Below are 26,750 nucleotides of genomic sequence, written 5' to 3' on the forward strand. Positions count from 1 at the left end.
GCCCAGTTCAGACCAATGATTCTCGACAAGACGAAACCGTTTTGGAAGAAAAGTTGCAGCGGTGTGAACTGGCCGTCTGAGCTCGACTCAAGCCGGCTGATGGTGTCACCTGCAACTCAGCTGGTCAAACTGCCGGCAGCTGGTTTTAGAACGTAAAGCATGTCACATGTTTGAACAGGCAATTAGCTTGTAGTGAAGTCCGTTGGTCAAGTCAAAATGATCACAGATGGCATGTTGGCTTGCTGCAGCAGGTGCTCTGTCCCTGCGAAGCCCTCTCAATCAATCAATCAATTTTATTTATAAAGCCCAATATCACAAATCACAATTTGCCTCAGAGGGCTTTACAGCATACAACATCCCTCTGTCCTTTGGACCCAGCGGATAAGGAAAAACTCCCCCCAGAAAAACCCTTTAATGGGGAAAAAGAAACCCCACCGTCCTCACGGTGTGCCGGTGTCGCACGTTGGGTTGCTGCTGCTCGCCGTATGTGCTTTTTTGCCATTTCATCACTACTACAAAAGCAACTGTAGCCAGTATCTCACTATCACTATCCTCATTCAGATTTTAAGAAGCTACAAATTATATTCAGCCACAAAATAAACCTGAAAAGATGATACACCATCTCATCTAGTTGCATTGGCGTGAACCAGCAGGTTTTCAGAACACTGCGAAATAGCGCATTGCAAGTAGTTGCATGTTTCAATTCATCTCATTGCAAATCTTTGGTCTGAACTGGGCTTCAGTCAGATACTGAATTGACGACACTGATCTTGTGCGGCCACCTTGAAACTGGTGATTATATAGATCTTTTGCGCTGCCGGGGGGAAGATGTATGTGAAGCAGCCATGTTTTCACAGACTTGGATGTAAAATGTAGGAGAACCTGACTGGTGCACAGAGGCATACAACTGCAGGGCGGTAATTCTAGTTGTTTAAGTGACACGAGGAAATGGACAGGGCAGTGTAAAGAGGTTCGCCTGCATCTTTCACTAACAGCACCGGAGCAGAGTGTTTTCCTTAACTACGTCCGACTCGTGTCTGGTTCAGACATAAGAAATAGAATGCTTGTTACGTTCAGGTTCAGCTCGGTTATGCCTCTCTCGGACTCAGGCTGGGTGCGGACAGTTATATGCAGCTGGAGCCTCACTATACCATGCACTCATATATAACATTTTTACGCTAATTTCTATTCAAAAACAAAACTTTGAATATTATTTCATTGAAGATTTAAAGCAAATATGTGCAATAATGATATTTATTTAAGTCTTGCTGTTTTTATTTGTAAAATGACTTTATATACTTATTAAATTTGGGTGGGTTTGTACATATGAGAGGCTTATGTGAAAGTCATAATGTATTCAGGTATTTCATACACATTTGCAAATCTTGTTTTTATTTGTGGATTTTAAAAAAAGAGTATTTTTCATCAGTTTTGAGATTTATTTCTCTCCATATTGACTCTTTTCTTTAGTTAACAGCCGAACTGAACTCAAGCATGCCACAGATCAGAGCAACAGTAAACAAAGGATGAAAGCAGACCAGCGGGTTTGCAGGGATGGAGGGTGGGAGGCTGAGATTCAAATCAATGAGTCCAGTGTGAAAACAGCAGAATAAGACTAAAAAAGAACTTAGGAAAATAAGACAAAGGGAGAGAGTTTATTACAAAGAGTGTAAAAGCGAAACGGAAAAGTCAAAGAGAAAGAAAAAGTCAGTCAGTGTGAGTGTATCCACACATTTTGCAAAGCACACACCATCAGCAGCCCCCCCCCCCCAATCTCATCTTCTATCACCGATCTCCCATCTCCTCTCTGCCCCATTTCGTCTCAGTGTAATTCGCACACACAAAGGCCCTTCTTCTGCAGCCAGAGACAATTAACCCTGGCTTAATGAGCAACGCAGGGGAAACAACTGCCTCCTCGAGACAGATAAATATTTCACCAGCCTGTGTTTATACCCCAAGCTTGACAACAAAAGCACAGAAACCAGGCCACATTCATTCTCCGAGCTTAACTCTTTCAAAGTTCTTCGCTCGTGCTTTGTCTCATGTGGAAGCGAGTAACAGCAGAGGCGTGAATGCAAAAGCAGAGTCAAGCACCTATGGAAAATATGCCGGGATGCATTTTGACCACAGGAAGAACACTGAGTGCGAGTTGAAAAACATCTGTGGAATAATAAAAAAAAAAAAAGACAGGAAATGATATGAAATTTTCAGAGAAAAAGATAAACGTACTTTCAGGAGCTGTTTTGCATCTCATGTGTGTGTGTAGATATTTTTAGAGGCAGGTCTTGCTGCTACGCTGGAGCAGCACTGCGGGGTGCTTACTTCTCAAACAGCGTGACGGAAGAAAAGCATTGAATGAAATCAAAAGTGCGAACGCTGCCTGAACCGACGCGGTGGCCTGTTACGCTGCCTCATTTACATACAGGTCCCCTTAGAAACAGCAGTCATCAAAATGTGTTATTTCCATCTCTGGACCAATTCTGACGGAGGCGGGGGTGCAAATATCAAAGTGAAAGCCAAGGGGTGCAACTAGCCTGTTAGACAACATACAGCAGCACTGACGCCCATGAGGATGTTCTTTATGTTGCAGCGTGAATGCAAAAGCTGCTGGGAGATCAGATGAAAGGTTAATAAACCCTTTGAGGGAATTCAGTCATTGCTGTTGCAAATAAAGTGTCCGGAAAGTTTTCTTCAAAGCAGCACTGAAACATTAAAAGAACAAAAAGAGAAAACAAGAAAGTCAGACGACTCCCCGGTCGCCACAAGAACTGACGCAGCTATTAATAATCAGAAGACTATTTATAAAGCGTCCTGTGTTCAGTGTGTTCCACTAAAAATAAAAAATAAACTTGACACTGCGGTTTTGTTGCTACAGCACCAGACATATCAAAAAACTCTCCTGCAGGCCTGTCCTGCACAGCTCACTCACTTCAGACCAGAGGGGATAAAATATATCTGGCACTCAAAGTCAGCCATACTGTAAAACTGTGACACAGCAATGAAAGGTGAACTGTACTCTGTGAGTCCAATTCAGTCAGAATATGTGACAGTTTTACAGTATAGCCGGCTTTAAAAGCCTGCCGTGATTTTCCTTTAAGCACTTGGGTGTGAATGTGAGTGTGTGTTGTTGAAGTAAAAGCTTGTTAAAGTGCTCTGACAGAATAAGTGAAAGATTGACTGTCTGGAGTCTAAAACTGGCATTTCTCTGTGTGGGAAAAGACTCTGAACTAATGAGTTATTACCACATAAAACTGCACATATGCATAGTTGCATTTTGCTGCTTAAATGTCTTTTTGTGCAAACAGGACTTTTACTTGAAGCATTTGAGTGGTTATAAAAATGAAAGATCAGTGATGCCTTTAATACGTGTAAACGCCATGCTATTTAGCCTTGCTGCCAATTTTCCCAGTGGCCACTTGTGGCATAAAAGCAAACAAAAAGGGCACAGGATTCCTTTGTTAACCTGTTAGAGGGTCTTTTTGGAAGTGTTTTTCCTGATTTGGGTAAAGGGTCTAAGGGTCAGGGTTTACTCAATCAGAATTAGTTCTTAAATGATGTCATGGTAGGGCAGTGGTTAGCATTGTTGCCTCACAGCAAGAGGGTTCCTGGTTTGAACCCTGGGGTGGGGGAGCTCTTATGTGCGGAGTTTACATGTTCTCCCCGTGTCACCGTGAGTTTTCTCTGGGTACTCCTGCTTCCTCCCACAGTCCAAAGACATGCAGGTTAATTGGTGACTCTAAATTGTCCGTAGGCATGAATGGTTGTCTGTCTCTATGTGTGAGCCCTGTGATAGTCTGGTGACCTGTCCAGGGTGTACCCCATCTCTCACCCAGCTGGGATAGGCTCCAGCCCCCCTGTGACACCCAACACCAGAAATTAATGAATGATGTGCGATCTGAACACATCAGAAATCAAAAATGTTTTTGGTTGTCCAGTTTGGTTACACTCAAAGGAGGGATGAAACATTGGCCGTCATAGAGAGGGGAAGGCGAGTTTGTGACTTTGGGCTGAATAAGTAAAATTTACTTGGCATTTATCAGGATAACAAATGAAGCTATCAACCAAAGGACGGATCTGTAGGCTGACTTTGTCACTACTTTACAATCATAGTGGTATTAGATCATTATTCTGATTTGATTCTGTAAACAGGTGCGTTCCTATGTTAATAAGATGCAAACCAATGATAAATATGTGAACTTGATCATGTGGCATCCAGGCTACAGCTCTGGGGAGGAGAGTGTCCGGTATGGGGACCTCAGAATTGCAATCTTTGTTCTTTGCTGATGATGTGGTTCTGTTGGCTTCATCACACTGTAACCTCCAGCACGTACTGGAGTGGTTTGTAGCCGAGTATAAAGCGGTCTGGATGAGAGTCAGCACCTCCAAATCTGAGACCATAACTCTCTGCTGGGAAATGGCGGATTGCCCCATCTGGGTTGGGAGAGTTCACGCACCAAGCAAATAAATTCAAGTATCTCAGGGTCTTGTTCCATGAGTGAGGGTAAAATGGAGCATCAGGTAGCTGGTGCAGCATCAGCAATTATGCAGGCTTTGTGCTGGGCTGTCATGGTGAAGATGGAGCTGAGCCAGAAGGCAAAGCTCTTAATTTACTGGTCCATCTACATCCAAAGCCTCACATATGGTCATGAGCTTTGGGTAGTGACTGAAAGATTGAGATAAGGGATAGTAGTGAGTGACATGAGTTTCTTCCGTAGGGTGGCTGGGATCAGCCTCAGAGATAGGGTGAGGAGCTCAGACATTAGGAGGGAACTCAGAGTAGAGCTGCTGCTCCTTCATGTCGAAAGGGGTCAGCTGAGTTGGTTTGGGGATCTGATCAGGATGCCTCCTGTTAGAGGTTTTCCAGGCATGTCCAACTGGAAGATTATATATCTTATCTGGCCTGTGAACACGCCTGGATCCCGCAGGAGGAGCTGAAAATTGTTGCTGGGAAGAGGACCTTGCTTAGCCTGCTGCCCCTGCAACCTGGTCCAAGATAAGCGGATGAAAATGGATGGTCGGATGGATCATGCAGCATTGTCTCATCGGTCACTACCTCTGTTCTCTTTCACACTGCAGCCTTTTCCTCAAACTCTGCCTGACACACTTGAAAAACATCAGTTAATTAAAACATAAACTACAATGCCTGATGTTTGTTCTGTGTTCTTTGTTCTGACACTTCATCACAAACCAACTCTGTGATACTTGTTTTCTAGAATAAAATGTATTTTTGCACACACAGCCTGCTTTGTTGTTATTTCCAACCAAAAGAAGTTGCATATGCGACGAGTTACTATTCTGACTTCTGGAACAAAAACAGACCTCAGACAAATGCATCTGGGGGCAACATAACTCCAGCCTGAGAAAGACGAATGAATACTTGGACTGACTGATGTCTGGCCTCGAGAGAAGGCGCAGAGGTCTTTGCCAGCGAGGGAGAATGGAGACACATTTACTTATGGCTTAGTCAATCTCATTATACAAGAATCTTGACTGCTTGATACACCATCCATCCCTCAGAGAGGTGATTGCATTTACTTTGCACTCTGTCCTTTTCGCTCAGTTCCGCACTGCTCGCTGCTACGCAACTCTTTCTTAATCTCTGACAGATTCTCCGTCCATCAAATGTCTCTTGAGGGAAGGTCAGTGCAACCTTCGCTCCTTCATTTCATCACAACTCCCTGCCCTCCTTCCCAGCTTCGCTCTGAGTCTAGCTTTAAGTGGCGACGGGCTGTAATAGTTCATTAGCCGCTGAGGCCTCGTTAGGATGAGCTTAACGATGATGGCTCAGGCTGAGAAAGCAGGAGAGAGACAGATATAGACCTGATGGGTGAGAGAAATCTATAGGGGTCTGAAATGGCTTTACTGTGACCTACTGTACAAAGTAAGCATTATTTTAAAGAGGAGTACAGTGTACGCCTTGGGAGTGTTAGGTTCCGGTGAGGGAGGGCGGCTTTAAACATAAGGCCACAAAAGTGGACAGACAAAGAAAATGACAGCAGACAGAAAATAAAAAAAAAATGAAGGTGTGAAACAGAGAGATAGCGTTAGAGGGGAACACAGAAAGAGCAGGTCTGGTGGGAACTCAGGGAGAGAAATATAGAGAATGAAAGAGACGGGAGCGTAAGAAGGTGAGATAAGGTGAAATTGTGTTTCTCCCTTTCTCCTCCATCAGAGGCTTGGCTGATAAGTGATGTCTGACAACAATGGTGGCAGGGGAGGACTGTCATCTAAAACACTCCCATCCATCTGGGGATACACTGTTTGGAAGTGTGTGTGTGTGTGTGTGTGTGTGTGTGTGTGTGTGTGTGTGTGTGTCTGTGTCTGTGTTTGTCTACTACAAATGTCAGTGTGTGAACAGTGTGTGAGTGAAAAACAAAGATGACAAGAAAAGAAACTGTGTGTTGCTTCTGTCCTGTTCCAGTTATGAGTTGACTTTACAGGGCTGAACACCATCTATGACTCTACAACTCAGGTTTCAACCGAACAGCAACCTCCAAGGCTGAAAAACGTAGCTAACGCAAGTGCCAAAAACTGCAGTTCCTCAAATGGCCTCTTGAGGCTGGCTTCAAGAGCAAGTCAATCCCCACAGACCCTCATGTTAAAATGCTCAACTTTACAGTAGGAACAAAAATGGTTTTAGTGTCTACAGCTAATTATCTTCCCCTCTTCAGCTCCAGACGGTGATGTATGTCCCAGTGGGATGGATGAAGGCCGCACAGCCATCAGCCACGATCGGAGTCAAGTTCCACCCATAACTATAGTTTATAAAACGTCTGTCAGCCCTGATTTATCAGCCAAACTGATAAATCGGTAATCAAATCAGTAGTCCAAGGTCTTATTAATTTACCTCATTTGGATTTTCTCACATTTAAAGGATTCCTTTTCTAAATTTCTTTTTCTTTTTTTTTTTTTAAAAAAAAAAATCAATAGTGGCAAAGTGGTTGCATCAGTGACTCATGAGTCCAATCAAACTGAAATCGGAGGATTAACAGAACAGATGCTGATGAGACGGCACCTCAGCTCAGCTTTTGACAGCTGGCTTACTGAAACAGACAAAGCTTGAGGGTACCCAGAGATATTGATTGAGGCTAAATAAGGACAAGCCTGTTGTGTCTCTGTTCACTCAGTAAAGACACTTTTGAATCTGAGAAACTGTTCACGGAGTAAAAATAGAAAGATCTGGGTCAATATCTATATTGCTGTTTTGTTTGCAGCATGATGACTTGGTGTGAATTACTCTGGGCTGCTGGGCGTGTGTGCGCGGTCAGGATGAGCCTTTTCACACCTGCCACCTCCCTCTTGGATCATGGCACTGTGACAGATTGTCTCATCGCCGTTTGGAAAGTGTGTCTGCATGGCCCTGTAAGTGTGTGTGTGTGTGTATGTGTGTGTGTGTGCGTGTGAAGGCCAGGTGTGAGACAGGTACAGCATTTCTTGGCAGGACCCGGAGCAAAAGGGAGGAGGACTGATGGGAATCAGTGTAGGATGTAACAGCCTCTCTCAGAGGGCTGGACCACACCACTTCATCACACCCTGACACACTCACACTCACACACACACACGGAAACACACACTTATCTGCTCATAGGCATGTAAGCTTACAATTTTACAACCGAATGCACCGATACAAGCCCATGTGTTGTGTTTTTTATTATGTAAAGTGAAAATCTGTGATAAGAAGCATAAGAAATGTTTAATTAAACACTCTACACAGGTACATTCACGCAACAGGGGATTGGACAAGCACATATACCCCCACACAATAGCCCGCTGCTTTTAATTACACTCACACCATTCACCCGACCATACAGAGGGGGAAGGAGCGATAAAACGGAGAGCAGCAGAGACAGAGGGGGAAAAAAAGGCGCTTGAGAGATGATTAAGGCAGGAGAACTGACAGAGATGAGTAAAAAACCACAGGGACAAACAAGAAAACATCACATCTACACAGGGAGCAAAAGAGACAAATAGAAAGAGGCAAACAATAAGGACTCCACACGCTACATGCCTCACGTTGCATCATATCAACCCATCAACTAAGAGAGAACCATGGGAGACATCACCCGCTGTCACTTCTCCTGCTCTTATGCGACCAATAACAACATCACCCAGTGCAGCAGTGGCAGCAGCAGCACACTGAGTCATTCTGTAGACAGGCTTCTGATGTTTAGAGCCGCGATCAGAGAGGATCTGATAGCTGAAAACTCCACTGAATCACATCACGATAACAAAAACATGCCTTCTCTGCTCTGTTCTGCTTGGTTTTATTTATATTTCCAACAGATCTCTTTAGGAATAATGTCACAGCAACATATACTATGGTTAGTATTTGTGTAAGGAGCTTTCAGAAAACTGTAGTGCCTCTCCTGAATGGTGTGTATTTCAGGAAAAAGAGACAATTTCAGTGGATCTAGATTATAATCAATGAAATAATCATTGTAGTAATTACAAACTATGCTTTAAGGGCTTGTTTTTATGTTAACACATAATCCAAATTAATCTTATCTTGCTGGTATTTACAAACAGTCTTCAAATTATAGTTTGTTTTTTCTTCTGCATATGCAAAACAATTCACTAAAGCGCAGAGCTGTGTGTTATTTTTCATTTGTGCCGTCTAATAAAGTTAGGCCTAAATCCTCTTAAAGACATCAAACCAAGATCAAAGAACTAATGGCAATGAAAGCCGACTGTTGCGTCGCCTCATGTTGCTTGTGTCTTGGCCAAAATGTTGCACTTGAACATACCGCAAAGACTAAAGCCAACAGCCAACTAGCACATACGTTCTGTAGAGAAGCTAACGCTTCACACCAGCAGGCAGTAATAAACTGTGTTCGTCATTAAAAGTAGGAAATTGCAAGACTGACAAACAGATTCAAGATGCTAGTTAACCAGTTAGCACATTAACAACACAACCCAAGTTGAAAAGCAAATTATTTTTACAATGCGCCCGTGAAGAACACAAACAGTTACAAGCAATTTCTGCTAAAGAGCTCAATCTTAAAATAACAATAACAACATCCTCTTGACTTTGGCAGTTTGTTTACTTTCCTCACTTCCATCTCTCTTCTTGTCCTCTGAGTTCAACTGCTGATGAGAGCGATCTACCTCACTAACAAGCTCAGCCGTCTCCGAAGCCAATTCAACGTGCTGAATCGGACGGGAAAAAAAAGCCGACAAGGGCCTAGTGCCAGTGGGACATGCCACAAAAACTAGGGCAACAGGCGGCCAACTGATGGCCCAACATTGACTGACGGCTGACCTTGAATACAGTAACTCCCAAACCATAGAGAAACAACACAATGCGTCATTCTCTGATAACCACACCCACCAGAGGGAAAAACAATTGGCGCCACAATCCACAACAAAGAGCTGAAATGCTAACAAAATGCCTGTAGATAGCCAAAAACATTTTATATTAGCATGTCAAAGCATTATTTTAGCAACCTATGTCAACCAGAGAGGATATTGGCAATCTCCAGATTGTCTGCCTATATCTTGCACATTACCAACACAACCTGACATTGAAAGAACAAATAATATTAACTGTGCAATAGCAAACAATATTACAAACAATTACAAACTGATTCTGTTGAAGAGCTCAGTCAAATAGGGTGGCTGTGGCTCAGCAGCAGAGCGGGTTATCCACTAACTGGAAGATCAGTGATTTTATCCCCCCCCTTGATTTCGTATACTTGAGCAAGATACTGAACCCCAAATTGCTCCCGATGGCTGTTCCATTGGTGTGTGAGTGTGTTATAAACTGAGTAACAAATGGCACCATGTATGCTAGCCTTGGCTACCAGTGTATGAATGTGTGTGTCAATGGGTGAATGTGCCTCGCAGTGTAGAAAGCGCTTTGAGTGGTCGAAAACTAAAAACGCACTATACAAGTGCAAGTCCATTTCGAATTTACCAAATATCTTTACCTAATATAACATGTTTGTTTCCATCTCACCCCCTCTTCACTTTCGCCGTCTGTTTGCTTTCCTCACTTTTGTTTCTCTCATCGTGCACAAAGCTGAGCGGCCAATCCGAGTGATTTCATTCAGCGATGAGCTACTGACACCAATTCAACATGCTGAATCAGCTGGAAAAAAGCCGACGAGGGCTATACTATACCAAAGGTGCTGGACACATTGCCAAAACCAAAAGATTAGACATTTTTCACAGCAATTTTTATGTTGTACAACTAGAAGTTATTGTAAGTTGGGACAAAAGACTTCTGTAGTCTTGGAGGCAGAAGCACAACAATTTGAGGTCATGTTGTACATCTTTGTTTTAGTCATTAGTCTGTGCTCAGTGTGCTACTGAAGAGGCAGAATATGAAGTCAACAGCAGCTTTATTCATAAAATAAAGACATTTTCATGACCTCTTATTTTATCAAGTTATGTTGTGAAAATGGATTTCTAACCTAGTCTCTGCTTTCTAAGAGCAAAAAAAGTTAGTACCGTTCAGCTGAGCTGTTGTTCGGCCTTTTCTAGTATTCAAGCCAAACTTCAATATCAATCAGTCTACATCTATGATCCAAACGCACATTTAATTCAATCCCACTGATCCTCCATAATGAAATCTCTCCCTTACACCAGCTGAGGATAAATACAAACCAAATACCCTTATGATGACGTCCAGATGATTGCCAAGCCTTTTTCCAAGACTGACAGAAAAATAATTACAACATTCCATGATTTTTATTTTTTTTGTAGGCGTCAGTAAATATTTTATCTGAGCACACTGGTGTTCTTGCTTCATATTTACATGGAAATACCAGTCCCTTTTCATTCTTACAAGTAAAGCTCAGAGAAATGGAACAGCTAAGGGATGAGAGAGGATTTCTTAAAATCAACTTACTCTATAACAAGTCTGTTTAAAGTTCTGTGTCCGAGTGAAATTGCCAAGTTTTAGTTTCAAGACATTTGCTGATTGCAAAAACAGGCGAGCCTGGGGACTCGCCTTGGCAATAATCATTAAAACAGATAGACAGTTAGATTAACATCATGATTCCTCACTCTGCAGGCTATATTATCTGTCATAGGAGATACACACAGTCTCATGGTAATTACAGTGACAGACAGGATGGCCTCTCATCACTGTCCGGCCGACACACAGTACGATTAATCAATCAAAGCCTGCGACTCAGGGGAGTTCACCCTTTAAGACAGGCATAATAATCCGTCACTGCTCCTCACATCCAACATGCTGATCCATCAAGTCAACACATCTTGCTGAAGACGAGGGAGCAGAAAAAAGTCTGTGATATAGAGTAATGGAGTGATTCGTTAGCCCATTCCCAGAATAATTATAACTGTCATGATGATGTAATGGAGCTGATGAGTGCTACATTAGCCCATCAAGCAGAGAGCAGCCCTGCCTGTGAAGTTTACGAATAAACAAACTAATGGGTATATTAGCGGACATTAACGGCTGTAATAGTTTGGTGTCCAGTTTGGTTTAAGTTTGGAGGGTAAAACAGGCACAAATCTATTAAAAAAAAATAGAATTATCTACACATCCGATCTATATAATCGGCGCAATTTCAAAATTAGCGTCACCAAATCAGTAACTGACCAAATGTCTCCCCTTCTGTTCCTGAGATATGACATGGAGTCATGGCCAGAAACGTGTTTTATGCAGAGCATTATGATGTCACTGTGAAGCTGACCTTTGACCTTTTGTATATAAACTGTCATCACTTCATCATTATATCCCATTAGACATTTGTTCAACATTTTGTCATAATAAGTGCATGAATTCTGGTGTTATGACCAAAAACATTTTTTGAGAGGTCACACTGACATTGACCTTTGACCTTCAACCACCAAATTCCAAGTCAAAATTTTAGTTTATTCTTCAGTCCAAGTTAACGTGTGGGCCAAATTTGAAGAAATTCCCATAAAGTGTTTTTGAGATATCATGTTCCTTTTTTTTAAAGATTATTTTTTCGGGCTTTTTGCCTTTAATGTACAGGATAGAGTGAAATGGGGGAGAGAGAGAGAGCGGGGGGTGACATGCAGCAAATGGTTGCAAGCCGGAGTCAAACCTGCGATCACTGTGGCAAGGCATCGCCATTGTACATGGGGCACCAGCACTATCCACTGCGCTCCCGACACCCCGAGATATCATGTACATGAGAATGAGACTGATTCAAGGTCACACTGACCTTGACCTTTCACCACCAAAATCTAATCAGTTTATCCTTTCAAGTACATATTTGTGCCATATGTAAGAAATTCATGAGAATAAGATAGATGCAAGGTCACGGTGACCTTGACCATTGACCCTTGACCACCAAAATCTAATCAGTTCATTGCTGAGTCCAAGTTGACAGTTGTGCCAAATTCCCTAGAGGCATTCTTGAGATATCGCGTTCACAAGAATTAGATGGAGGGACGTACAGATGTACAGATCTACAGACATTTGGACCGGCACAGAGGCGTCTAGTTGTGTCCAAATCTTGCAAGAGTGTGTTGCCAAAATAGAGACATATCCCGAACAAAGTTAATTTTTCCTGATTTTTTTGTCTGACGAAATGCCATTTCAGTGTCGGAATGTTTAGAAGGCTTGGGGCTTGTAAAAAATGGGTCCAATATTTACTTCAGTGACTATTGGGCGAAAGAAGCGGCCATAATCTGTGCTCATGTTCACCTCTCCCACTGGAAAAAATAGACTCAGAAGCGACACTGGTCTCCCAAAGGGGCAGAACAGTGGCAAAACCCACATGACACAGATACAGGAAATTAATCTAAAGTGGGTGAAGATTCTTAGTCATCTAGGTCATGGTAATCTTAAGTGCGGTATCGTAGGCGACTGGACTTTCTTGAGTTTCTTGAAGACGTTTCAGCACTCATCCAAGAGGCTTCTTACGTCAGGGCCACACTGCCAGCGAAATGCTGCGAAGCGCAGCGCGGCGCACCGAACCGAAATTCTCACGCAAGCCCGTTCACACCAAACGTGCATTTCTCCACGCCGGGCGACAAGTGCTTCTGCTCCCAGCTGTTGTCTCCATCACGTTTGGGGCTGTTTTTCCATCATGGGTATCTCTCTGTTTGCGTGTGTGTGCCCAGTAGAACCTATTTGAAAAGGGCCAAAAAGGATTCTCCTATGTTTCTAGTTAGAACCTTTATTTCTAAGAGTGTAAGCTATGCTAATTGCCTGCTGACTCGAGCTTTATATTTAGCGTATAGACATGAGAGTGATAATCTCACTCTCAACAAGAGAGCAAACAGAGTATTTCCCCAAAAGGTGGAACCGTCTCTTGAGCTCAGCAGAAATACTGACTTCATCTATGTCGAGATATAACAGATAAACACAAATTGATGGACATGAGTTATTACTGTAATAATATTTTCGGACAACCCTATTAGTAGACAATCAAAAATCTGGGAACCAGCCAAAAGTGGCCCCTTTTATCGACATCCTCAGCCTGCTTGTTAGCCTCACATTGATTAAAGTCTGACCTTAAGCTCTTTTTTTGTTAGAAAGGCAGTAAATTCAGACCTTTAAGTCTCTATCCTCACATATGATGTCATGCTACTGTGTCTGGTGATCTTTCTAGCACCTCATTTTTCTTTTTAATAGCCCGCTGAGGGCTTTGTGATATGTCTGCCTTGAGAAACAATTATGCGTCTGACAGCTGAGAGTTCTCTGAAAATCAGAATCTGAATGCTATCAAATACATAAAAAGAGAAGGTATTAAGTAAAAGAAACACATGAAGCCCTCATTAACTTTGAGCTCATTTCCAGGCTTTATGATCTTGTCAACAGAAATCTGCTGCAGACGAGATTATGATGTGTTTCTGGCCATCTGTCTATAAAAAGCCTGAAGCGCTGCCTTCAACAGTAACATCTCTGTCGACCCACACAGGCAGGTATAAACAAAGGCGCATGCACACACACACACACACACACACACACACACACACACACACACACACACAGCACGACCCCACACACAGTATCAGGAGTAATCTGAGATATAAAGCCTCATCGATCAGAACCGCTCTCCCTTGAGGATTACATCATTGCCCAGCAAATAGCCAATCAGAGCACAGCTGAGACTGTCCGCTCTGTGACCCCATCTCCTGTAAAAGTAAAGGCAATAACAAAGAGCTGCACACACACACACACACACACACACACACACACACACACACACACACACACACACTATTCTGGTCACGTCACGAAGAGGCACTGATATCACTCCCTCAGGTATTGAGTGTTTTTATGTAAACCTGCACCACTGCAGTGCTCCTCTGCTTAACGTAACAATGGAGCGTGTTGGGGGCATTTCTGTTTTGTTTTTCACTGAGACACATCAAACGCATCTCAATCAACAACTCTCCGTCTCACAAACAAGGGTATATTGTTGAAAACAGCAAGAGACATGCAGGGTGAATTATGCTGCAGAACTTTGTGGAGGTGACTTTATGTGTACAGTATATACACTCAAGTTTGAGCGTGGGCAGGAAGAGGCACGCAGTACATTTAGGTGCCAACTACCAGTCTGTTGCATAATGATAATGCATCGCTAACAATCTGATGCAGCAGAAACAATACAGTAAAACATAAAGAGGTCATTGCTTGCTGCCACATTGGGAGTAACACACTACTTAAACTTCATTATTTAAAGATGGAGTGCAGAACTTTACACATGAACTGGTGTAGAGCTGCCGAAGCATGCCACAACAACAAGCCGCCACTTGTTTTTTTCGTAGTGAGGAAACAGAACATTTACATTAGTTTGAGGAAACATAGCTGTGTCTCAGTTCAGGGGCTGCAGCCTTTGAAGGACGCAGCCTTCGCGGTTGACGTCGGCCACGTCCTTTGAAGAACGCATCAGCCAAACTGAACACTCTACGAAATGGGACGGTCTGGTCTGCAGAGGATTTCCTGGCTGCATTACTGTTACCTAGCATCCAGCTGAACTTGATGAAAGAAGGAGTAAGCTAGTAAGTTAGATCACCCTAAATCATGGACCCAGAGATTGCTATATATATATATATTTTTTAATCTAATACTTGAAGAGATGATTCACTGCCAGAGACACCGTTGTTTGATATAATTCAGGCTGATGGAGGATTGTTTTCAGGTAAACTTATTAAATTAAGATTGCTTAAGCCGTGTGCTTTTAGCTAATAGTAATGTTAGTAACAGTTAACCGTTAGCTAGTTAATAACTTTTCGTTAACTTCTTGGGATTGGCTGGGCCACGAAGGATTCATCCGTTCATCCATCCTCCAAATTCTAGGAAAGAAGGCCGCATTTGAAGGAGCCTTCGAAATGGGACAGCCTTGGTCGCGCTGATGTGACGCAATCAGTCTTCAAATGCAGCCTTCGAAGGCTGCAGCCCCTGAATTGAGACACAGCTTACGTCAATCTGAATGTATAGTTTGTGTTGACATACCTTGATGTAGCCGCCAGTCGAGACCAGGAGAGAGTTGTCTGGGGAGAAGTGCAGGTCGGTCACCCAGCCTCCATGGAGTGAGTCCATGCCGTCTTTGCCATTACGGGAACAAATCCTCAGCAATGAGCCGTCCTTTACGTTCCAGAGCTGTGACGGACAAACGCACATTATGACCAACCAGGCCTGACACAATAACTTTTGTTGGACGATATATGTCCCAGAAATAATTATGATTCAACGATATTAATCTAATTCTAACAATAGTAACAGTGTTCTTGCTTTTGTTAGTTTACAGACATGATTATCTACATATTACTGTGTTAATGTGATTGCTTCTATATACTTGTATCCTTCTAGCCCACTGAATGTGAACTCAGGGCACTGCTGTAAAAGAGCTTAATGCTCAGTCAGTTTCCCTGAATAAACAACGGATTGATTGACTGATAATTTTTTATTTTATTTATTTTTTTAAAGATTTTTTCTTGGCTTTTTGCCTTCATTGGATGGGATAATTTGGGTGTGAGAGGAAGAGAGAGGGAAAAAATGAAATGCAGCTAGAGGCCACAAGCTGGAATTGAACCTGCAGCCGCTGTGGCAAGGATGTTGCCTTCATATATGGGACGCCTGCTCTATCCACATTATTACACTAACTTTACCACCAGTTTAGCTACTGATATAACGATAATACGATAGCACAATAACGCAAGTACACCCTGTCAAAGAGCAATGAACTTTTAATTTTTACGAATATTCTGACATTGGAATCTGAATGTGAAAAATATATTAAAATATCCTACATAAGGAATGTTTCCAGACAGTTTGATCCTGCCTAGGGACGAGAAAATGATGGTTGACTTCCTATCATGAAGTCGACGCTTCCATGCTCACATCAGCCTGTATCAGCAGCTGGAGTTTGCACAGTTGCTATGGAGATGGTTTAGTTGTTATCACATGACCTAAATATGGCTTTTTGATCATGTGATAACAGGTGGTATCCCTGTATATGAGGAGAGATCATGACCTCTGTCTCTGTTCAAGGACGGTCTCTGGCATCAGATGTGACCAAAACCCCATGCTTCGGTCACGTGGTGATAACGACCAAACGCCATCTGTTTATGAAGGTCATACTATCTTTTTTTCTCAAACTGGTGTTTCTAAAGGTCAAGAGGAACCTTGAAGCTAAGTAAAACAGACAATAAAGAGAATCTGTGGTGTGGTGTACAGTGTGAATCTACCCATAATGCACTGCATAAATAATGAAATGGCAGTTAGGGATTCTATCACCAATGGTGCAGCACATCATGTCGATTGCAGCTGTTATGCAACTGTTCACATGCCATGTCCATTTGACAATGACACATCACACGTACAGCTATATTTAACACTTGGCATGCTTTTGTGCGGAATGACTCACATTTGTTTCCATAGAAACAGGGGTGAGATTTCAGTGTGGTTTATGTAATTGGATGTGATGGATTCGTCCATTTCTGGATAATGGAGTAGTTCAGCTCAGAGGCCACCAGAGGGCATTAACCCCTTGTTGACTGCAGGCTGAGCGGCGCAGAATCCACGTCTTCCTCTCTTCTCCTCACACACTCTAACTTTCATTTACTTTGTGTGTGTGTTTGTATACAAGCAGCGCTGCAGATTCCAAAGCCTTGGGGAACCAATTTGGCAGCCTGAGTCCTCTCCTTCACCTCCCACTGTCAGACATCTCCTCCCCTTCCTGCTCTCTTCATCCCAACTTCCTCACACAACCTGCACCTCCTCCAACTCCCACTCCCTCATCTGAGAAGGAGCCCTGCCTCCTTCCTTTCATCTCGTGCCTTCTCTGTGCACTGCAGCAATCATGATGTATTAGTAAGCACTTTATCTAAATGAGTGATGAGATGTAATTATGGGCTGATCTCTGGAATAAATGTTGACTGCTCTAATTGCATTTTTTGTATGTTGGATGGAACTTAGATGGTTTCATACTAGTAACATTAAGCCATTTGGTGTGTGTGTGTGTGTGTGTGTGTGTGTGTGTGTGAGTGGACACACAGATGTATCCTGATGCAGGAGGCTCAGTGGGGAGTCTGTCCTCACCTGTAATCTGCTGCCTCTGTACTTTCTTCCAAATTACCTCCATCAACACCTCTACTCTTCCTTTAGCTACCTCACCGTCCTCGTAACTCTTAAAATGTTCTACTTCCCATTTTCTCCACATCACCTTTTTGCATTAAGGCACTGTGCTGAGAGGCCTGGACACCTAGATCAGCAACCAGTGGGAAGAAATGCAAAGTTTAAAGGAATACTTCAAACCCCAAGTGATCACTGGTTTATGAATTACTCTGCTTGTGTAATGCTTAATTTTGTGAAGAAAACTTTGTCTCCAGTGAATGAAGAATCCACAAATGGAGAAAATGGTTGATCAATTGAAACGATCGGTGGCCACGTTAAACAAAAGCAAAACTATATGAAAAAAAAAATCATTTACAAACTCTCACACAACTTGTGCAGTATAATCAAAGTTTCCTTTATCCAATAGGATGCTCAGTACTCCACAAACAGACATCCCTTTCCACTGGTGACCTGAACTAAAGGTGAGAATTCAGTGTAGAAAGTTTCTTTTTTTCAGACAATGAGTTTTTAAGGAGATGTAGTTTACCTTGACATGTTTCGACTGTCACTGCAGTCTTCTTCAGAAGCGTCATCTGACGTGCGTCCCGGAGGCGTGACCAGCCTGGCAAATCGGATTGCCAGGCTGGTCACGCCCCCCGTCGCCCAGTGTTCTTTGGAGGAGAGAGTCCCAGGTGTGTGACAGCATGAAAGCCCCCTCATCCCGGCTGATGGTGTTCCTGGCCCTCCTCCTGATCTCTATAGCCTCCCTGATCCAATGTTTGAACTTGTTGCTTTCCGATCCGATGACACCTGGGACTCCCTCCTCCAAAGAACACCGGGCGGCAAACTTTCTACACTGAATCTAATTTGAGTAGACAAAATGAACCTATTTACACTATTAAGGTGAGACTTATCTACGCTCTCTTCAAAGCTAGATTCCATTGACAAAAGCAGCAATTTAACCTCGCTGAACACAGGAGCTGCTTGTCTACGACTGCCTTGATTAGTTACCATGTTCGGGTAACTGTGTGACTTCAGTGTTTTTAGGGGTTAGTCTGAATTCACCAAAGTCATACAATAACATAAATAAAGTAACTGATTGAGGCAGAGGTAGACCAGCAGCTCCCGTGTTCAGCAAGGTAAAATTACTGTTTTTGTGGATGGAGTCTGGCTTTGAAGAGAGCATAGATAAGGTTTACTTTTTTGGTTTAGGTTTCCCTTGGAATGGTCTGTCTGTTTGGAAAGTACTGAGCATACAACTGGATAAATAAAAACACACAAAAAAAACATGTCCTCAAACCTCTGGTCTGAAACACCTCAGCTACTACAACCGACAACACAACAATGTGAAGCTCCAGGAAGACACCCCAACCAAGGTGAGCACTCCTTTGGGGCAGAGTCATGGGAAAATACTGATCACAGGTAAACAAGAAGCTATCTAGCCTCAGCTACACTAAGTAATTTTATCACTTTTGAAAAGAATAACAAGTAATGAGTAATATATTACATTTTTAGAGTAAGGAGCCCAACACTGAACACGGACGTAACTGATTTACAAATGATCATTTGCAGGGTGTATTCCATTAACTGCCTCACTGTCCTGATGACTCTAAAAAGGTTCTGCTTCCCATTTTCTTCACCTTGTTGCATGCGGGCACTCGGCTCAGAAGTCTAATGAGCCTGAATTCATAGATCAGTGACCAATATGATGAAATGCAAAAGTTAAGATAACTCAGTGTTTTGGATACGCACCCGAATCTCTCCGTTGTCATCTCCTGTTGCGAGGCGTTGGCTGTCCCAGGTGAACTGGCAGCTTCGGACACAGTCTTGGTGGCCGCTCAGTGTGTGAACACACTGCCAGGACTCACAGTGCCACAACTACAAACAGAAAGTAACACTTTAAGAAGACTGAAAAGCAGAAATCGGTACATCAATTGTGCATGAAATATTAAAAATGACCATCAAAAACAGAAATGTTCACATTCTGACTTGATTATAGAAAAAAATGTGCATGTACTGGATACATTTACTTCATTTGCACATTGAGGTATAACTAAAATAACCCTTACTTATTCAAGAGTTACCCATTTAGAAGAAGACTGAGCGACCCTGTGTGATACACTGCAGATGAAATGTAATTATAAAAACAAATACAGCAGTGTTTACTTGGGAATAGGTAATAACAATATGTTTTATTTCTGTAGCTCAAACGAGTCATCATCTGTTAATAGGTCTTATGAGGACAAATAATCGGGTGAAATGCAGAGTAGTTACAGCGCTGCACCAGAATGATGAAACCGTTAATGAGCGCTCTCTCTCTCTCACTCTGCTGCTGTATTTATTTCTCTCACTTTATTTGGCTTTCCCTCTCTTTACTTTCTGCCTCTCATCCATTGTTCTCTCTCTATTCCTCCCTTCCTCCTCTTCCCCTCTCTGTGTTTCTTCCATACCCCGGTCACATCCTGCGCTGCATAGAAATAACACAGCTCATAATTAGACACTTCATTTGGCAGCCGGCTAACTATGTCTGCACACAAAGTCCCATTCATCTGAAGGTCAGTAGAATAAGAGAGAAAGAGGGGAAAGAGAGAAAGAGTTGGAGGAAAAGGACGAGCAGAACAGAGAAGGCTCCATCTTATTGTGCCGCTCAACAAAGAAACTCACGGCTGAGCCTTTTGGTTTGACCTCTCGATACATGGAGACTGGAGACTTTATGTTTGTGTGTGTTTCGAGCCATCAAAGCCCCTACTCGGTCTGGAGAGCAAGGACTATGTGACTGGCTGCTAACCAGCCCCACAACACACACACACACACCTCAATTATCATCATTGCCAAATCCATAAAACATACATTCTCCCTCACTACCATCCACTGACAGAAGCCAGGTTGGCCGGCGACCCAGCGGCTGTTCGCTACAGTAAGTGTCGACCAAATCCAAATTCCCGTGTGAAACTCGGTGGCACTGGCTCAACGTCAACTGCTTTAACAAACTCCTGAGAGAGCGGCTCCGGGTTGTTTCTAATACTGGACATTCAGGAACTGAAGTTGTAGTCGGTGGTTGAATACTGGACAGAGAAGTATAAATCTAACGCCGAACCACAGCCGTTTTTTTATGATCCAAGAAAATGACATTGAGAGGCAGCCAGTGTCAAAGAGCGTACAGTCTCTGCACAGTTCAGCGTGTACCGTGTGCTCCGGAGCCTCTTTTTCTGTGGATGATGAGTAGGAAAAGTGATGATTTAAGAGCTGCTTGGGGAAAGGTTAAAAAACACATCTCCGGCCCACTGAGTCAGTCAAAGTCAGGCCAAAGTCAAGCGCAGCAGTGTTGGTAACCTGGCAAAAACTGCATCCAGACATGGAGTTGGGTCTGTTGCAAGCCAGCCAGGCTGCCAGGCCGGTGGGTCAGCAGGTCCGCGAGCTGCAGTCAGACTCAGTGATCACTGGACACGGGTGTAGGAGGACAGGCTGACCCGGGGGCCATCTGCTGCACGCTAAACTCTAAGGTCCCTCGCCTCCCTACTGGAAAGAACTTAGCCTCAGATATCACCCGCAGCAACGCGTCCGCGTTTATGTGCTGTAAGTAATGAGCTTGGAAGGCGGTCTGGGGGAAGACGCTGACGTGTAATAGGTCACGTTGTTACTGGCAGCACAAACAGATATGTCTCATCCCGTGTGTGTGTGTGTGTGTGTGTGTGTGTGTGTGTGTAAGTGTGTGTGTAAGTGTTGAACCTTAGCAGTCTTGTCAGCAGAGGTGGTGGCGAAGAGGGATCCGTCTGGCGAGACATGACAGGACAGGATGGCTCCCCGATGAGCCTCGATGTCCTGCAGCTTCTCTCCACTTTCTAGGTTCCACATCTTGTAATAAGCAGAAAAAAGACAGAGATTATATTTGATTTCATGCTGCTGTTTAAAGGGCACTTCGCCTATTTTCAACAAGCTTTGAATCAAAACAGTGTGGGCAGTATGTGTAAACGAACTGTGGTAAAGTTCCCCCATCTAACCTCCTCACTCCCGGCAAAAATTCACCAGATGACATCATTTACGTCTGACTGTCGGGCTCTTGCTCAAACTACAGGCTGTACTTCTGCATTTTTGTATGGCGTGCCACCAATGCAGACACAAAGAGTATGACACGGATCAAGAGACAGACCTGCCCCTCCCTGTCTCTCTCTAACTCTGACCAAAATACAATCAAAAGGTAAAGCTAGGCAGTGCTGATCATATACATATATATATCAAGATTATGTGACTGTTTTCCTTATTTTTCGCCTACAATGTTTTTAGAAACATATATTAGTGCTGTGTTTAGGTGTAATAGTGAGTTTGTGAACAGGAAGTGGGTGCCATACTGTTTTCCTGGAGGCCAAAAAACCCCCCCTGATCAAATGGTAAAACTAAGCAGCGCTGATCAAATATAAACCAAAAGTCTGTTACTGAGTTGCCTATTTAAATGTCTTTCTAGCTTACTGTCAAACTGTAATACATAGGGGTGTAACAATCCATTGTTTTGATCAATGATCCAGTGTCATCAACGTAAAGTGTAAACATCAATCTATATCGTCATCTTTAGGACACACTTTTATTTTGAAAGTCTGTGTCACCGTCAGACAGCAACAGGCAGATGGCATGCAGCCAAGAGAAAGCCAAAGAGGGTGACATTATTAACTCAGGAATAAATCAGCAGTGTGGATATATTTTGGATTATAGAGAGAATACTGGTCAACAGACAAAGAACACGAAACAATGGGCATTTCACAGTGTTAACTTCTCACTACAGCAACATTAGCTGCTCTGTTTCAAAAATGTTGGGCTGAAAAAATGTGCATGTGGTCTGAAATTCAACCGTGCTGTTCTGTCGGGAGATGCAGTGACTCGAACCAACGGTGAGTAAGAAAAATAATAACATTTCATGTGATGTATTAATGTATGAGTAGAGGACAAAAAGTCCGCTAGCTTCTACTGCAATCGATTGTGTTAAATGGGCAGATAATATCGCCTCATATCGATCACAGGCCCCTACATCGCATCGAATCAAAATCGTATCATGGCAGACTTTGTTATATCAGCAAATATCGCATAATTTTCCAAAGAATCAATATGATATTGTATTGTGATGAAAACAGTGATTTACACCCCTAGTAACATGACATCATTTGTTATCAGCTGGTCACATTGTTGTCAAATTGGACGTGTTCGCATTATGTCACCCGCTAGCGGGATCATTTATTGGTCCAGTGTGGCGCTGTGCATTCTGGTAGTTGTAGGTTATCTTCCTGTTTTCTCCGGTTTTGTGGCACTGATTTCAAAAGTATTTGCATCTTTCTACTCATAGACATCCTAGCCATCTTTCCAGCAGTAAAATACTTCTCTAACTGTGAGTGAGTGTCTATGTGTGTGAGTGTGAGCTTTACCTTGACCGTACCGTCGTAGGACCAGGACAGCAGTCTTGTGTCGGCTGGTGAGTCGGAGAGCAGCCAGAAGCATCTGACCTGTTCTTTGTGACCCTGCAGTACTTTACACTCCCCAGACTGCCACCTCCACACCTACAGAGGCAACAGAGAGACAAACAGTGACCCTTCAGACACTGATGCTTTTAACTTCAGCCTGTCTCCAACATCCACCCTCACGGACTTTGAAACACACATCTGGTAAGTCCCAGTGAGTGAAATCAGAAAGTGCTTGTGCTGTGCGTTTGCAACCTGCAGACTGTCTTAGGAGAATTACTCATAATCCATAGCATTCTAATAGGAGCTTCACACTCTGCTGGCCACCGAAATAACTCTGTATATAGAGGTAAAATGTGATGTGTGTGCTGTCTCATTCCTCGCAACATTTGCAGCTCTTGTTTCACCCTCTTTTGGCCACATTTAATATGAACGTTCAACACTGTAACATCACATGTATGACAGAAAATAAGGAAAAGCATGGTAAGTCCCCTTTAAAGTCTGTAGTGCCTAAAGCTTACGTTGGACATTGGGGCTGGAAAATGCTGAACACCGAATAACAAAAAATGTTTACGTAAGTTTGAAAAGATAAAAAAAATATCTCGTATATGGTTATTCTTAGGATTCATGACGAGTATTTGTTTTTATTGCACTGCTATTAAGGGAAATTCCGTGTATTTTTCCGCCTGGTCCTCTCATAATTGTGACTAGTTTCAAATTTCAAGCTCAGCCACGTTGGCATTTTCCAGATTTTTACAGCAGAGGTGGGAATGGACACAATTATAACAATAAAACTCAGCTTATTTTTCTTTTAAAGACCAACATTACTCAGGAGGATCCATTAAAATAACAGGAAATAAAAGCAGGGGCAAACTTCTTAAATAAATGCAATAAAAAGGAAATGCACTCCAATAACAGGCCGTTTCTTTGATGGATCCTACATGGCTACTGCAGTCTGGAGCCAATCATTTGACAGGAGTTATGGAGGCTGCAGTGGAGCCTCTTGTACTGTGTAACATATACAGTGATCTAATATTTCAGTGACTTTGAGAGCGCAGAAATTCAACTGTACAACATCACGAATTGTTCAGTAGATCAAAGCATTTTGTCCTATTTTTTGTCATTTTTTTAATTTTCATCTTGCTGATCACATCCCTGCTTGGGTATGCTCTTTCTGTGCATCTGTCCAGAGTTAAGATTCTGGACCTGCACATCTGTCTGCAGATTGCTCGTGTTGTATCGGTGTACAGGCAGGTAAATGGGCAGAAAACAGGTGTCCAACTGAACTCAAAGATACTGGCAGGACAGACAGAATCATCCAGATCATCGTGTCAATCATGCTCTTGCTTGCAATCCTGCACCTTTTGCACCACTGAATCGAATCTGTCATGGGCCCAAAGGTTAGAATCCATCACCGGCTAACATCAGTGCCATCAGATCTCTTTACATTCGCTCTGCATTAACATCAAAATACACACGTCCATTTTCTGGCGAGCACATGTCAAATAGCATGAATTTGAATAGCTTCTGAATAAGCGGCGGACGGTCCACGAATAGCGATGGCATAGGCAGCAGCCGCATGAATACGGAACAAGGTGCTGCGTTATCGGGGAGGGAAGGAAGTGCTGCAGTGGACGGGTCTGTCAGCAAAAAGAAAAGATGAAGGAGGAGGAGATGAGAGGGGATGAGAGGAAAGGGGAAATGAGCAACAGAGCATGAACGGTGGGGGTTGACAGACCATAACGGCATAAAGTACACACACACACACAAACACTGATAGTCGCACACGGTCAATGCAAGAGCAGGAGGGAGATAAAGAGCTATCGAGAGCGGCGTAGCTGAAGGCAAAGAGAGGGGAAAAAGGAAGGAGAGGAGACAAAAGTGGGGGATGAAGTATGGAGAGGTGAAGAGGCAGACGGAGAAGCTGGTAGAGTGTAACAGGTAGAGGAAAGTGAAAGCACCACAGAGACCTGGAACACTGAGGATGAGCGATTCAGCAGAGTAGGCAGTTTTACTCAAGGTGAGGAATGGGGATGGGGATGAGGGAGAAGAATAATCGATAGTAGAGAAGAAAAATGGACGCGGGTTGGAGGAGGAGGTGAAAGATCACGGCCGTGAATTAGGCAAGAGAAGATGGTGAGGGTGGGGTGAGGGAGAGGGTGATGAATGGGAGAAACCAGGAAAACCAAGTAGATAGAGTGGAAAGGAGCAAGTCTGGGTGGAGAGGAGTTTAGCCTACCCTGATGGTGGTGTCCTCCGAGGACGTGATAAGTGTTTGTCCATTCTGGCTGAAACGGCAGTGCAGCACTGTCTTGGTGTGTCCCAGCAGAGTGGCTAGGAGCTTCCCAGAGGGCACCTCCAACACCTGGGAGGAAGAAACAAACATTAGCACCGTAAGTGCCCAAATAAACAACAACAACAAGAGTTCACAGCCACACTAGCGTAGGCCTACTTAACTGGTGGCCACACTGCCCAGAAGCAACTTTTGAGTGGCCTAGCATTCACAAATCTAATATACTAATACACCCATTGCAGCCTGGGGAGTGGCTGTAACAGAGAGTAGCATCTCTTCCTACCCTGAAAAATCACAAATAAAAGCCTCTAAACACAACCGGACCAGATCCAAAAAATGAGGTAGAAATTTACAACATCAGTGACCTTGATTACATGTTTCCCTGACGTTAGCCCGTAGCTACATGTAGCAGTGTAAGACATACTTGCAGTAGTGTGCCTGGAGCAGCCTACCATATACAGGGATCTGTTTCGATCTGACTTTAGCTTGTAGCCAAAGTAGAAAAGCGCTTAGTAGCTTTTCAAAACATCTGGGCCGCGGTCAAAAAATACAGATCAGTCAGATATTGGACAATTTTTAAGATATTTCACCGAAGACCAAATATGTAAACTTCATGGTGGTATGAGAGGAAGTCAATGGATCACCAAAATCAGTGGATCTCATCTTTTGGGGACCCTGAATGCCTGTATGAATTTCATGACAATCCATTCAGTGGTTGTTGATATTTATTTCAATCCAGACCAAAGTGCAGTGGACCAGCCTTACATGGAAACCAGACGAATCTGCGACGGTCACGTTTTATTTGCAGTGGCAGATGCACAACCGTTTGACTAATGAGGGGCATGTTTCAGACAGTGACTGTAAAGGGGAGCGCTGTTGTAGCATTTTTGAAAACAAGATGGCTGCAGCTGATGTGAAACTTTCTGATGTTGCCGCTAGTGTGTAGCCTGACATCGCCAGACCAAATCACAAGTGCATCTACCAGAGCAAAAATAACGTGAGCTCGTAGATTGGTCTGGTCACCTGGCAAAGTATAAACACTTTCTATCTTTAAATTCTGATTTTTCTGCAATTCGTTACGTGTTTAGTTATTGGTTGTGGGTCTATAAGGTCCAGAGGCATTTTGGTCTATGCCCACTGATGACATCCCTTGGAAATCTTAAAAAAAAAACAAAAACCTGAGATGTTCCAGAGTAATTAAGATAGCACTTGGCCAAAACAATGAGAAGACAGTGCACTGAGAGCTCCACTGTACCAAGAAGTCACACAAGGTTCACACCCGGTGTCTAGAATATCTATGCAAGCCTAAAATGATAGCTCCGTCTGCCAAGATATACTCAGAGAGGAAAGCTGCCCCTAGAAAGTAAAACTCCTGACACAAAGTCACATTTCTACAGAGTAACTGAGAGGGAGAGAGGTGAGGCGCTGCTGCTGGCTTGATGGTGATAAGCACATCAAAAGAAGGTGGAATGAGGCGGAAAAATGTGAGCTTTGGGCGCAACTGTTC

The 26,750-nt window shown here is 43.2% G+C and overlaps 1 protein-coding gene across 1 annotated transcript in view; it reads right to left on the minus strand.

The window, feature by feature from the left end:
• The window catches only part of apaf1 (apoptotic peptidase activating factor 1), a 72,613-nt gene that overhangs the window by 15,154 nt on the left and 30,709 nt on the right, over positions 1-26,750 (minus strand). Inside the window, exons 22-26 of the mRNA XM_049566521.1 lie at positions 25,190-25,315; positions 22,918-23,049; positions 21,236-21,361; positions 19,259-19,384; positions 15,404-15,550 (exon numbers count right to left, since the gene is read on the minus strand). Coding sequence (XP_049422478.1) covers positions 15,404-15,550; positions 19,259-19,384; positions 21,236-21,361; positions 22,918-23,049; positions 25,190-25,315 — 657 coding nt within the window. The remainder of the gene's footprint in view (positions 1-15,403; positions 15,551-19,258; positions 19,385-21,235; positions 21,362-22,917; positions 23,050-25,189; positions 25,316-26,750) is intronic.

The sequence above is a fragment of the Epinephelus fuscoguttatus genome, linkage group LG22 (assembly GCF_011397635.1).
Source record: "Epinephelus fuscoguttatus linkage group LG22, E.fuscoguttatus.final_Chr_v1".
Taxonomy (NCBI): domain Eukaryota; kingdom Metazoa; phylum Chordata; class Actinopteri; order Perciformes; family Serranidae; genus Epinephelus; species Epinephelus fuscoguttatus.